This window comes from Rattus norvegicus, chromosome 3 (genome assembly GCF_036323735.1).
Source record: "Rattus norvegicus strain BN/NHsdMcwi chromosome 3, GRCr8, whole genome shotgun sequence".
Taxonomy (NCBI): domain Eukaryota; kingdom Metazoa; phylum Chordata; class Mammalia; order Rodentia; family Muridae; genus Rattus; species Rattus norvegicus.
Window position 1 is genome coordinate 38387938 of NC_086021.1, and position 15158 is coordinate 38403095.

The 15158-nt window shown below is 42.6% G+C and overlaps 1 protein-coding gene across 9 annotated transcripts in view; it reads right to left on the reverse strand.

Moving 5' to 3' along the window:
* Gapvd1 (GTPase activating protein and VPS9 domains 1) overlaps nt 1–15158 on the reverse strand; it is a 73550-nt gene that overhangs the window by 22084 nt on the left and 36308 nt on the right. For 5 of the 9 annotated variants that reach the window (XR_010064646.1, NM_001427683.1, XM_063283968.1 and 2 more), the window contains 8 exons: nt 14352–14481; nt 12529–12654; nt 9623–9796; nt 6866–7006; nt 4628–4762; nt 3977–4096; nt 2617–2694; nt 2164–2528 (listed from right to left, as the gene is read on the reverse strand). Coding sequence is in view for 8 of the 9 variants with exons in the window: in NM_001427683.1 (NP_001414612.1) it covers nt 2164–2528; nt 2617–2694; nt 3977–4096; nt 4628–4762; nt 6866–7006; nt 9623–9796; nt 12529–12654; nt 14352–14481 (1269 nt within the window). In the remaining variant the exon portion in view is untranslated. Of the gene's footprint in view, nt 1–2163; nt 2529–2616; nt 2695–3976; nt 4097–4627; nt 4763–6865; nt 7007–9622; nt 9797–12528; nt 12655–14351; nt 14482–15158 lie in introns of those variants that run through there. The other 4 variants (XM_063283969.1, XM_008761795.4, XM_008761792.4 and 1 more) reach the window with 2 other exon arrangements.

A 15158-nucleotide genomic window follows, 5' to 3' on the forward strand; every position in this document is an offset into this window, starting at 1 on the left:
AAAACTCATTGGGAGAGCCAAGTGCTTATCAGATACAAGCTCTGTGTTCAATCCTCAGCACAGAAACAAAAGAAAACGAAATAGGAAACCATAAGTAAATGCAGAGCAGTGAATTTTAATAGGGCTGAAGACATTGTGGTACAGCTGCCATTAAGGGTTGTTAGTTTTTGTTTTGAGACAGGGTCTCAATCTGCAGCCCAGGCTGGCCTCAAATGTACTATTTAGACCAGGCTAACCTCTTTCTCATCAACTATTTCAGCCTCCTAACTACTGGAATTATAGATTCGAGCTACCATGCTCAGATCATAAGTCTTTTTTTTTTTTTTAATGAAAGCAGGATTTCTGTGTAGCCCTGGCTCTGTAGACCAGGATAGCCTCAAACTCAGAAAAATCTACCTGCTTCTGCCTCCCAAGTGCTGGGATTAAAGGCATGCACCACCATGCCTGGTCATAAGTCCTTTTCATAAATGAAGAACATGAAGCTAAATGAGGTGACCTCCCCCAAGGTACATGGCTTACATGTGACACAGCTGACCATCAAACCCAGACCTGCCTACCCTCTCTGCTCACCAATCATACAGTCACCATTAACTGTTCATATGAAGGGCAGCCTGACCATCATTTCTAGCCTATAATGTGACTTCAGAAAAGCTCAGAATTTCCTTTTTTTTTTTTTTTTTTCATTTATAAAATTAGGTCTACACATTCTTGGCTGTTGGAGCAGGAGCCCCTTCTCTCTGGCCACCAATCCACTCTTATTCTCAGAGTGCTTTCTTCTTTGTAATTAATATATCTATTTCTACTTAGAAGGAAATATTTCTTTAAAAGACTTCATGTGGGGGGCTGAAAAGATAGCTCAGTGGTTAAGAGCACTGACTGCTCTTTCAGAGGTCATGAGTTCAATTCCCAGCAACCACATGGTGGCTCACAACCATCTGTTACTCTAGTCCCAGGAGACCCAGTGTCCTTTTCTGGCTTCTGCAGGTGCTATTTGTACATGGTACACAGACATACATTGGGCAAATGTTTAAGTACATTATACAAAGAAAATAAAAATAATCTCAGAGGAGGAGGAATGGGAAACTATACTCAGAATGTAATATATGAGAGAAGAATACAAGATAAATAAAAAATAGTGGTGGTGCATGCCTTTAATCCCACACTCGGGAGGCAGAGACAGACAGATCTCTGAGTTCAAGGCCAGCCTGGTCTACAGAGTGACAGCCAGGGCTACACAGAGAAACCTTGCCTCAAAAAAACAAAACAAAAATAAATAATCTCAAGAAAATTGGCAAGGCAAAACTGAACGAGCAGTAGAGCGATGGAGTAAAAGGCCGACTGACCGCCAGGCAGCACATGGACTGGGCACAGCGGCTTTCCAGTGCAAACTCAGCACTTAGCAGCAAGATTATCACACCTTCAACACTAGCCTCATCTATATGAGCTTCCGGTCAGCTTAGGCTACATAATGAGATCCTGTCTTTAAAACCAAGGACAACAACAAAAACTAAATGAAAAGAACATAATGCTGGCAACCGGGGAGACATGATAGAGTGAGCATTTCAGAGTGTGAGGAGTGGAATTGCATGCAGAATAATGACATCTGTAGGAAAACGTACTAACTCATCAAAAAGGGAGAGAAGAACTGGGTTGGAAACTTACTTTTAAATGAGGAAGAAATGTTTGTCTTCCCAACTTTATGACTTCCAAATCACAAGGGATACACTTCATTTAACCACCTCAAAAGCATCTAAGTGATTAGACACAGAACTGCGTGGAGAAAAGATCTAAATGCTGTAAAAGGCAAAGATTCTTACAAAACCAAGTTCTGACAGCATGATGGACTACTAGACAGATTTCTGTTTTGTCTTTTCTTTTTCTGGAACATGGTTTCTCTGTGTAGCCCTGACTGTTCTAGAACTTGCTCTGTAGACAATGCTAGTCTCGAACTCACAGATAACATCTGTCTCTGCCTCCCGAGTGCTGGGATAAAAGGTTTGCAGCATCACACCTCCTGGCACGACAGATCATCATTAATCACAACCACGGTAACCCTTAATCTTGAGTTCAGAGTCCATATTCATTTCCGACATCACAGGAACCCATCAGTTGGAATGCTAACCTAACCATAGCATGCGAGTTCTACGCGGCTGGGTACCATACCTCTCCTCTTGAAGAGTCCTTACTCGGGGACGAAGATGACGAGTGAGGTGCAGCCACCAAAGAAGTAGCACCAGTGGCTGCAGCTGGTGGAAGTTCTTCATTCCCTGGACGTCGGTTCCAGCTGGGGTCACTCATGGGCCGCCGCACACAAGACACTATATCAGAGCTTCTGCTGCGCACTAGTCTCTCAGGGTAAGAGTGCCTCTGCCTGAACGCCTCCATTTCAGCTGCAGTTAAAACGTGAGAACCGAAGTTGGGCAGCCTGGCTTCATTTCCTCCCACTGCACCTTCCAGGATTGGAGGATCTGGAGGTGGATGCGAGGGCCGGGCATAGTGAACCTTCGGCCTTACCACAGCAGAGGCCCCTGTAACACAGAAAAGACAGAACTAATCAACAGAGGTCTACATCTCTTGCTTCTGTTTATGACAGAGTCCAAAAGTTCACAAGCTTACCTTCATGTGAAGACAGTGGGTCAAACATGGCAAGCAGAGACTCTGACTGAGAGGGAGGAGAGGTCAGCTGGTGGGCGCCTACAACAACAAGGCACACCATGAGATCAAGCCACGTGCAGACAGCAGTCCAGATACTCAGGAAGGCTCTAAGACTCTTCCACAGTTTTCCTCTCTTAATTAGAACTTGAGAAGCATACCAGCAATAAATGACACCAATAAGAATCAATTCTGATTACCCCGCATTTAATCTGAATGTGGGGATTTTCACCCCGTTTAGAGGGAACAGCATCCACATGCTTATTACTAATGGACAACACTATTATGGTTAGTGTGAAGAAGGCCACCATGAGGCTCACCTGTGTTTTAAGTAATGGCCAGCCTCTCTAAGACTCACTTCTCCCACCATAAAAACAAGCAATACTGTTTAAAGAAGAGGCAGAGAACTGTGGAGTTTGAAAGGCTAATATTGCTTTCAGCAAATGTCCTAATTTTAAAACGAATTCATGAATGAAATGAATATATAATGCCACGAATTAACTCTAATTTCTAAATCTTAGACTACAGAACCCCCACTCCCAAAAAGATACCCCTAAGCACGTCTTAACACAATTAGAAATATTAAAATAGGTAAGTATAAAGATACCAAAACTTTGGGGTTGGGGATTTAGCTCAGTGGGAGAGCACTTGCCTAGCAAGCGCAAGGCCCTGGGTTCGGTCCCCAGCTCCGAAAAAAAAAAGAGACCAAAACTTTCTCCATTCATGGATTTCATTATGACAGATTTCTAGAAGTAGTTCTAACTGAACCAAATTTAGAATATGAACATTTAAGTCCCCACGTACACACTGACAAGTTATGCCTGAAGAGTTATACTAATGAATCAAATCCCAGCAGTATATGATCTGTTATTCTTGCTTTGTGAATTTTTTATATTACTTACTTTTATGTTGTGTGTATGAGTGTTTTGCCTGCATGCGTATCTGTATACCATATGCATGCAGTGCCAACGGAGGCCAGAGGAGGCCCCTGGGTGCTCTTGGAACTGAAGATGGAGACAGTTGTGAGCTGCAGGTGGGTGTGGGGGATCTAACCTAGGTCCTCTGGAAGAGCAGACGGAGCCGTTTCCCAAGCCTGCTTTGTTTTGTAGGATTTTGCTTTTGGGTTTTTTCTTCTCTTTTTTCTTTCTTTTTTGTTTTTTTTTTTTTTTTTTGGATAAAGGCTCACTCTACAGACTTGGCTGACTTGGAACTCACTATGTAAGCCAGGCAAATCTTAAACTCACAGATAATCCCCTGCCTCCACCTCCTGAGTGCTGATACAATATGATTACCTTAAAAGGTCATTCTCACCCCCACAACTTACCATGGGCTATGTCATCCACATCTGGACTAGTTACAGAATCTTTACCCCCAAAATCAGAGCTGCACTCAGATCGCAGGTCTTCGATCTTATTGGGAATATCCTCCGATGTAGCGCTTATGCCTTTGAAAATACAGCAAAATACAGAAGTAAATAAACAGCAAGAAGAACAAAGCAGTTACACAAAATTCTACTAAGTTTTGGATAAATCCCTCCTCGAGCTGTCCACACGTGAGCTGCCGAGTGCTGCCACCTCACCACTGCTGTCCAAGTACACTTATCTTGCTATACAGCAGCATCAAAAGTTCATGCTGTACCTAATATTGTAGCAGAAGCTACCAAAAGTATCGAAAGCTGAAGAAGAACAGTTCGTCAGTTATCAATAGGCTGTGAAAGCTACACATTAGGTTCTCAAAGATTATGAAAGCGTAAAATTGATTTTGTTCCCTGGAGACTACTGAGCTCTTAAATAACACATCTCTTGGGGACAAAGCTACAGCTCAGTGACAGAGCACATGACTAACATGTCCCGAGTTCTGAGTTCAACAGCCAGCACCAGCAGCAACAAAACCCAGTATCTCTTTGGTAACACTTTATAAACAGAAAGAAGGGGATGCCTTCAAATTCCTAGTCCTTAAAACAAGACAGACATACCGGACACAACACTGAGGCCTGGTGTGCTGGGGCGGGAACTGACCTCCCTGACATCCGTATCATCAGATGTACTGCCCAGTCCAGAACAGCTCTCCAGCTCTTGGAGGCGCTCTTCCTGCTTTAAGTCTGGAGCCTCTGCACAGAGAACAAGAAGGGTCACCTAGTAATTCTGCGAGCATGCACAACTTCAGCTTTTGTGACTTAGAGAAGCCACTGGGGAATACCTAGCTTTATAAGTCTAAGTTACTCACCAAAACTTGTTAGATCATAGATTAAGAAGGCAAGGTTATAATTTCCCCCTGATATACACACTAATTTGCTATGCACAGACGACAACTGTTTCTAGACTACTCTTTAAAAAACGGCACATTCGGACTGGAGAGATGGCTCAGTGGTTAAGAGCACCCGACTGCTCTTCCAGAGGTCCTGAGCTCAATTCCCAGCAACCACATGGTGGCTCCCAACCATCTGTAATGGGATCCGATGCCCTCTTCTGGTGCGTCTGAAGACAGCAACAGTGTACTTATATATAATAAATAAATAAATCTTTAAAAAACAAAACAAAACAAAACTGTACATTCTTGGTTAACACATAAACTGAACAGGAGCACAGAATAGTGTAACACTGTATCCACTCTCTCTAAAGTTCAATGTTTTCAAAAGCACTTACAATGGGCATGATATTGCAGGGCACTCTCAGCACTCAAGAGGCAGAGGCAGGTGGATCTGTAAGTCTGAGGCCAGCCTGAGGTTCACTGGCAGTTCCAGCATAGCCTGAGCTACATGATGAGACCCTGGCTCAAACCAAAAGAAAGAAAGAAAGGAAAAATGATTTCTTTATCTAATATTTTATCTACTAGCTTTTCGCATGGGGATCTCATATAGTGCAAGCTAATATTACATGTATATGCCATCAAATTAATAATCTTTTAAGAGACTGGAAAGATGGCTCAGTGGTTAAGAGTATTTGGTGCTCTTACAGAAGACCTGGGTTCAGTTCAAAGTACCCACATGGCAGCTTACAAATGATTGGAACCCCACTTGCAGGGGATCTGATGTTCTCTTCTGGTCTTTGCAGGCACTGTACACATGCTATGCACATACATGCGCACAACCTCAAAACATAAAATAAAAATAATAAATTAGTGTGGGAGAGATACTTCAGCAGAGTGTTCAGAGTGTTGGCTGGTCCTCAGAGGATGGGGTTCAATTCCCAGCACCCACATCGGTGGCTCACAATTGCCTTTAACTCCAGACTCCAGCCTCATGAGACTCAAGAACCTCTTCTGGAGTCCATGGCACCTGCATTTACAGGTGTATACCCATATGAACATACAATTTTAAAAAACTGTTTTTATCTCAAAAAGATTATTATAATTATAATCAAACTAACTTTCAAGGAAAAGTTATTCCTAAGGAAAAACTTACATTTACTGCACATGTGCGTGTTTCTCTATTCTCAAGACTGAACTCAGGCCCCGAAGTTTGGCTGTAAGCACCTTTATTCACTAAGCGCTCTCACTGGCCTGGGAGAAATGTAAGTGTGTTGACTAGGAACTCAAATGTGTGTCTGAGCTGGCCTGCCATTCTCATTCTGGGATGACTGGTGAAAGGTACTGAACACAGCACACACAGAACTCTGTTTCAAACAACTACCTCAAATATAATTTAACACAGACTCAGTAACATTTGCTATGCTGTTGTTGTTAGCATTATTTTCTTCCTTCTTCCCTCCCTCCCTCTCCCTCCCCCCTCCCTCCCTCCTTAACCCTCTCTCTTTCTTTTGATACAGGGTTCCTGGCTGTCCAGGAACTCCATAATCAGACTGGCCTCGAACTCAGAGATCCCCCTATCTTTTCCTCCAGAGTGCTGGGTTAAGGCCTGCACCACATCGCCCAACAGCACTTGCTATGTTAACCAATGCTGACCAACAAAACATTTTTCCTTCATAGACAGAAAGTGTTCTATTTTCTACTTGAAATTGTTAACAGAATGATTGCCTGATATTTATCATATCTATACTGAGTCATCTGGTGCTGTGGTAGATGTCTAAGAGTCTAGTACTTAGAGACTGAGGCGGGAGGATTTTAAATTCAAAGTCAGTCAGTCAGTCAAAGACCCTGTCTCAAAAAGCAAAACCGGAAAACATAAATGTATATCCCTAGTATAAAAATTAAGAAACCCTCCATGTTCAAGTTCTAACACGAAGGACAGAGCCAGCAATGAGAGTGCACTAACCTGAGTCACTGGGCAACACCTCTACACTCCAAGCTTCACTTGTGGTCTCTGATATGGTCGAGCCAGTGCAAGGGTCAAGGAGAACTGAGCCGGAACCTGGAAGGCACAGCAAGCTGCCCAGCACATTCTCTGCTGCTGCACCTGTACAATCGTGAGCACCAAGTGTTAGAAAGAAAGCTGAGGGCAACTGCTTGATACTTAGAAAGGGGCTGAGGTAGGAATCATTTCATTTAAGCATGAAACTAAAACCACAAGTTTCCAGTTGGGGACACTGGCCCAGCCTCTTTTTCCTTTGTTTTGTTTTGTTTTAAAAATTCAGTTTCTATGTGTATGTGTGCCTGGGGTATGTGCACCATGTACATGTAGAACCTGGAGCAGATCAGAAGAGGCATCAGGTCCCTGGAACTAGAGTTACAGACAGCTGTGAGTCACCATGTAGGTCCTAGGAAGTGGACTTGGATCCTCTCCTCTGCAAGAGCGGGAAGTGCAGTGCTCATATCTGTTAAGCCGTCGCTGCCATCCCACACCCTCCTTCTCAGTAAGCACCTCCTGCTCAACCCCCTCTCTCCACAGGGAAAACACATCCTTAGGTTGATATCAATTGGATTCCTTTACGTACAAGTACTTTATCTGCATGTGCATCTGCACACCAGCAGAGGGCATCAGATCACATTATGAGTGGTCTGCAGGCCACATGTGGTGCTGGGAATGGAACTCAGGACCTCTGGAAGAGCAGTGTTCTTAACCACTGAGCCAGCTCTCCAGCCCTCACCAAGGTTTCTCAGCAAATCTTAACTATGTCTTTGCTGTCTTTTTTTAACCTTTACAAAATTTACAGTCCTAAAGGAACTATAAACCCAGAGAATGTAACCACAGAAAGTTACAGCAGCCCGACATGTTTTCTTCTGACATAAATCACAAACTCAAAGCATTAAGTTCATTTGCAAGAGACTACATGGCTCCTCCATAGCACTCAGCCGACTGCAAATGCTGCCTGTGGCCAAGAACAATACTGCATGTGGGGAAAAAATTATGCAAAATGAACTCTGTACACTACTAAACACAAGTGAAAGGAGTGAGACATGACTATATGTCTGTGTTTAACAGAGTCAAGAGGAAAAGAGACAGCTCAGCAGTTTAAAACTGGCTCCCTCTCCAGAGGACCGGGTTTAACTCCCAGCAAGTACATAGCAGCTCACAAGTAGCTCAATCCAGTGCCAGACCCAATGTTCTCTTCTGGCCTCTGCAGCTACCACATACAAGTGGTGCACAGATTATATATGCTGGCAAACATGCATACACATAAAAAATAAAAAGGAAAAGAAAATACTCCAGATGGGAATTCTATACTAAATTTGATTCAAGCTAGTAAAAGAATAACTATTTCAAGTCATGAAAAAGTTTTGAGAACAGTTATAAGTAAAAACTACCTTTTGTGGATATAATATTAAACAGAGGCAAACCATTAAGAGCACTTATTGCACTTGCAGAGGACCCAGGTTCAGTGACAGCACTCACACAGAGACTCAGGAACGTCTGTAATGCTAATTTCAGGGGATCCGATGCCCTCTTCTGACTTCTGCAGGCACCAGGTGCACATGTTCATGCAAACACACATACAATGAGATACAAATAAAACTCTAAAAGAAAAAGAGTGTCTGGAACTTGTCTAAGCATGAAGGGGACAGCGGAAGAATGGGGAAATGAAACTGGCAATGTGTGTCCAGCTGTTGAAGCTTAGGGCCAGGTACAGTGAGTTCCTACTATTTTCTGTTGTCTTTGGTTGATATTTTCCATAAAAAGAAAATGAAGATGGTAATTATATGGCTGTATGAAATATTTCAGAACTCACAAAATGGTATTCAAAAAGGGTGGATTTAGAATGCCATAGCACAATAAACTTACATTTACAAAAAGGAAAACCTGGTTATCCTTTGTGGTTATTCTAGGATCCTGAGTTAATGCTTGCACTGATGAATTCATTCCATTGTTTTCTATGGTTCTGTGGTGCTTGAGGAGGATTCTTAGAGCACTGCACATGCACAGCTAGTACTCTACCAACAGCTACACCTTACACCTCTAGCTCTCGGTTTATTAGTCCAGGTTTTATGGCTACAATCTGTAAAAAATTTCATTTTGAGGTATGATTTTTAGCCTCAAGAAGATAATAAGCTCACGACAAACTGAGAACATATACTATGCTCCAAAGAAAAGACTTGACAGGAAACTAACTCAAAAGACTCATCTGTCTTTTCTTCCTTTTTGTTTGTTTTGTTTTGTTTTATTGAGACAGGGTTTTTTGTGCAGCCCTGGCTGTCCCGAAACTTACTGTAGATCAGGCTGGCCCTAAACTCACAGAGCCCCTGTCCTTCGCCCAAGTGCTTAGACTAATCCGGCCTTCATTTACTTGGCTGTTTGGCTTTTGTCTTCATCTTTGGTTTCAGCAGTGTGTGCATGTGCACACCATGGCACAGAGGACAACTTAGGGAGGACGGTTCTCTCTCTCCCTACACAGATCCTAGCTATCAAAGTTAGGCCATGAGACTTAGCAGGTAATGGCTGTGCAAGCTCAGCCATCTGACCATAAGCCTTAGGTTTCTCCTTCTTAAAGGTGGACAGTGGAGGAGATTAATAGTCAAATGTCCTGCTCCATATGGATACCAGCTCCCCAGGCCAGCGCCATCCCTCCCATGAAGAACAAGCAGACGTTAACAACCAAACAGCTATCCATTCCGACAGGCCTTTAACACCAGTTACCTGCAATCTCCTGCAAACGGTCTTCATCAACGTTTGGGTCGAAGTCACTTCCTAGGACATCGGTGCTCCAGGTCTCACTCACTGTCTCGGATATGTCCCTGTCATCTGTTAGTCCCATCATATCCCGAATCTCAAACTTCCTCAGTTTATCATCAAGATTATCTTGTGTTGTAGCTATCAGAAACAAACAGGGGCACAGCTACAACTTCTTGATCAACCTGACAAAATTCTGTCTTTAAACTTCAGGTCATTTAATCACTAATGAGCACATAGTTCCAGTCTGCTCCCCACTGATTAATAAACCCCAGTTAAGATTGGTAGAGACCTCCCCCCACCTCCACCTAGCCACTGCTGAGGAGACAGAGGTGCCCAATCTAAATGAGAAAAACTAACCAAAGCAGGAAGGTAAAAATAAATGTTTGGGGTAGCTTACTAGATCCCATCGCTGTGTTAATAATTAGGTGGTAAACCTATATGTAAGCTATTTTACTTGGCAATAGCTCAAGTGTGCATTCTAGAGTTTCCCTTCCTTCCTAGACCAACTTTCTACGGTTTGCTTTGTGTGTATGATGCATATATGGGTAGAGAAGCCAGGAGTACCCCTACTATTGCCTTCTGCCTTCCACTGAACTGAAAGCTTCACAAGACTGTCCTGTCTCTGTGGCTCAATGCTGAGGTTACAGGTACACAGAGCTAGGCCTGGCTTTTACATGATGCTAAAAATTCAATCTAAAGTATTCATACTTGCATAGCAAGCACTCTTATTCACTGAGTCATCTACCCAGCCCCATAATTTAGTCTTGCCAATTTCCTTTCTGTAAAATTTTGATTTGTTTTTGGTGTTGGTGCTTTTGTTTATAAGGCCTCAAAAAGTATAAATTTATGACCCCCACTTTATCTTTGTAGGGATAGGCTTACAGGCATAAGTCACCACATCTAGCTCTCAATCCCCTTGTTGGCTTGTTTGCTCGCTTTCGAAGATAGGGTCTCTATATGTAGACCAAGCTAGCTTGCTTCCTTCCTGAGTACTAGGATTAAAGGTATGCACCACCATGCCAAGGCTTCAATTCACCTCCTTTTCAGATTTATTTACCTTATTATTTCATCTATATGAATGCCTTGCCTGCATGTACTTGTGTATACCACATGCATGCCTGGTGTTTAGAGAGTCCATATAAGCTGTCATGAGGGGGCTAGGATTGAATCAGGGTATTGTACAAGAGCAGTAAGTCCTCTTGATAATGTTATTTAACCATTTTCTGTGAGATTGAAACATTCTATCCTGCAGGAAATCTCTTTAAGCAGGAGGTAGCTCAAAATGGCTTCAGGAAGTTCCTGAGACTGATCAGATTCACTAAGCCCCTCCCTCCATGCTAGAGTAAATAGTAAAAGTGCAATTCCCTTTAGATGAATGGAGCCAAGAAAGCCAAGCTGCAAAGAAGAATATGAGACCAAACCAACCTCCTGGAAGCTGTACAAACAAACAAGCTGTGCTACCTGGGAGAGTTTTATACCAAATCACTTGGAAAGGACATGCTTCAACCTATTGAGCATCCCACAGGTTGTGCAGTCTGTTCAGGCTCCCAGCTTTGTGAATTGTCAACCATGCTAGAGTAGGCTTTATGTAGCTGTCTTTGAGTCATTTCTGCTCCTGTAAGTAACCCCAGTAAAAGTCATGGTTCATGATGGACTCTAGTCTGTCGTGGGCTCCCTGTGTGGCATGAATAGACGAGTGTAGTGTCTCTGCAGGAAAAGTTTTGTCACAACAAATGACTGAGCCAACTTCCAGCCTGTGAGTCACTCTTTAACTTAGCATTTCACAGGTAAAGTCTGTCAACTCCTACACTGGAATCACCCAGAATGCCTGTCAAAGATGTGATTTTCACTCAACCTTGGCTGTATGCTAATTTCAGGTTTCTCTGTTATGTGCAATAAATTTAGCATTAATTGATAAGTTGAAAAATGGAGCCAATATGGCAATAGTTCTATGCAAACTATACATTCCAGTGGCAACACTCTTTTCCTTTTCAATAATACATTTCTAGGATGGCTTGGAAAATAGTTTTTTTTTTTTTAAAACCCCCTAGGTAATTTTCATATACACTGAAGTCTAAGAATCAAACTGAGGGGTTGGGGATTTAGCTCAGTGGTAGAGCACTTGCCTAGGAAGCGCAAGGCCCTGGGTTCGGTCCCCAGCTCCGAAAAAAAGAACCAAAAAAAAAAAAAAAAAAAAAAAAAAATCAAACTGAGCTGTGGATGTGTGCCCTAACTACAAGTTTGTTTGTTAGGGTTTATGTCCAGTGCTCATGTGTGTGTAAACAGAGGTCAGAGAGCTCCAGGGATACACCTGTCTTTGCCTCTTCATCTCTCCATGTTTTCATTCCTCTCACCCTATCACCCATCAGTCAGCTAAGTTTAAAGCTGTGCACATGCCCAGCTTCTAAGGTAATCATTGGGGATTAACTTGGGCATATAGTGGTGCCATGGTGCATGGTGCATGTGCATGTATAAGAGCTCAGAGGACAGCATATAGGAGTTGGCTCTCTTCTTCCACTAGGTGAGTTTCAAGGATCAAACTCGTATCATCAGATTTGGGGGCTTTTAACCATTTGCACAGTGTTCTTTCCCTAAACTAAGTTCTTGAGCCCTCAGCAGTTGACACTGTGCCCCATAAATAAATATTACAGCATTTTAAGTAACTCATACTGCTGTGTAATTTAAACTCAAATAATACACTTACCAACTAAACACCTTTAAAAACTGAAGTAGCTATGAATAAATGCAATTTTAATGGTCATTAATCAACTTACTTTCCCAGATACAGCCCACTTACAAGCGAAGACTACTTTTCCTGAAATAACGCCCACTCTATGCTACCTGTATAGCTGTGTTCACCACCACTTTACCTTGCTCGTGTTCTAACAGTTGCAGTGCTTCAACTCCATTACTCCCAGAAGGTCCTGCCCCAAGTTCAGATACAGACTCTCCTTCCAGGTCGAGAGAAGACACTGAATTAGAGCGATTGGAAGGACCTAGAAAAATGTTTATCCTGTCAGCAATCTTCTTTAAAAATTCATAAGTCAACATAAAATATTTCATGCCATGAAAATAGTGTTTATTTCTGTTCTGGTTTTGTTCTGTTCTGATTTGAAAAAAGGTCTCACTATATCACCCAGACTAATCTTACACTCTCAAGTTCTCTACCTCAGCATTCTGAACCCCGCAATTACAGATATATGTCATCATGCCAGATTTAAGATGTTTTTAATAGTGTATTTATTTCCTTAAAAATATAGATGCCTTTGAGCCAATAGCTCTATCTCTAAAAATTTATCTTTAAAAAATTATAGGAAAAATAACCTAAAGTTGCTTGTTGAAGAACTATTATAATACGTAAAAGTCAGAAGTGCTTTCTGTGTGTGCGTGCAGCAGGAGTGACCAGGCAGTGCCTAGACACGCAGAACGCCAGCAGGTTCATGGACCTGCACACCCCTTGGAAATGTTCTGCAAATGACCCAATCATTATTGCCAAGGGCCGTATGTCCATCCAGATGAACACAGCCAAGGTTGACAAGGTTTAATGGCCAGTTTAAAACCATCTATGAGCCAATGACAGGGCAAGCAAATCAGACAATTCCTTTGTTTGTCTTGGTTTTTTTTTTTTTTTTTTGAGACATGGTTTCTTCTCTGTGTAACCTTGACTGTCCTGGAACTCAGTCTATAGACAAGCTGTCCTCCAACTCAGAGATTCACCTGCCTCTGTCACTCAGATGATGAAATTGCCAGGCATGGTGGCCACACCTTTAATCCTAGCGCTTGGGAAACAGAGGTAGGAAGATCTCTTGCTGAGTACAAGTCAGGTCTGATCTGCATAGCTAATTCTGGCTCAGTCAGGGCTGCACAGTAACACCTTGTCTCAAAATAAGGAAAGAAAAAAACATAAAAATAAAAGTTTGTCATTTTAAAATGCAAAATACAAAGGGAATGTTAATGACACATGACATAAAAAGGTTATAAAACACCATAAACTTGATTTTGCTATAAATAATCTTTTCTACATTTTCTAGATTAAACATATATTACTCATTGATTTTTCTGAAAGGTTAAAGAGAATATTTATGTCTTCTTTTAAATGTTAGTAAACTTGAACTTTTTCATAAAACAAACTATCCTAATACATGGAATGACAAACTCTTAACTTCACAATCTGGTTTAAGAGTTTCCATTTCCTTTTTTCCCCACCTACAGAAGATTAGGTCTAGGGATGCCAGGCAAACATTCTACCAACTGCATCCCACCCTTGCCTGCCTTTTTTATTCCACAGTGTCCTGATTCATAGAGACATGTGTGGGTGTGTGGATAAAGAACACAGAACAGTGAAAACGTATACACAACATCCTGAAATACCAGCAAGTCCATTCTCCCCATTAGACATGCACTACAGCCTTCTAAAGGAGCGCTATAAGCTTGTGCAGGCATTAAGACTGAGAAACACAGCCTGCTGTTATTAACAGAGTGAAGACATGTCTTGTCATTTTATGGCCAACAGCCTCTTGCAATCTTAATTTTACTTAGGAAACAATCTCACAGCCACGTTAAAGTTCATTAGAGGAAATGTCACTATCCTCCTTAGTGAGGGGCACAGGTAGCTTAACTATAATTTATAAGGCTCCTTTAAAGAACACAGAACAATTCAATCACACACTCCCTGAATGAAGTAACCCTTCACCTTCAGATATGCCTTCCAGATTATCACTGCACAGGGAAAAGCGCAAGGTTTTATCAGGTTTACCGTGGAGTTTGTTTTCATCAACAGGGACATCTCCTTGTCCTCCGTCCGAAAGCTGCATGTTTAGAACCTGAAAAAGAAAATAAAAATCTGGTCTATTCCAAATGAAAGACTACTGAGAATAAAATAAACTACAAAAGTGCTAATTTAAATTCTTCTAACTAAAATCCATTTGCAAGGTCTATCAAGCTTTTAAATAGACTCAGAACAAAGTCTATGTCTTTGCATTCTCCTCCCAGGGTCAGCAGCAGCTGGCGTCATGCAGCGGGCAGGGGGCAGGGGGCAGGGGGCAGGGGGCAGGGGGCAGGGGGCAGGGGGCAGGGGGCAGGGGGCAGGGGGCAGGGGGCAGGGGGCAGGGGGCAGGGGGCAGGGGGCAGGGGGCAGGGGGCAGGGGGCAGGGGGCAGGGGGCAGGGGGCAGGGGGTAGGGGGCAGGGGGCAGCCATCAGAAGACTGTTGTTTCTGTTAAATCAGTACAGCCGCCCCAGTGTTACAGAACAGCTTGAGTTACAGTGTTCAGCAAAGAATCTGACAGATCTCTTTTGTTTGTTCAGCCCAGGCTAGCCCTGCCTCCATCTCCTGAGTGCTAGGGTTACAGGTGTAAGCCACCACATACAACATCTAGATTAAGAAACTGCGACTTCTTTTCAAGCTAGCAATGAACATTCTTAAAAAATAACCCATCAGGTTGGGGATTTAGCTCATGTAGCTTGCCTAGCAAGTGCAAGGCCCTGGGTTCGGTCCTCAGC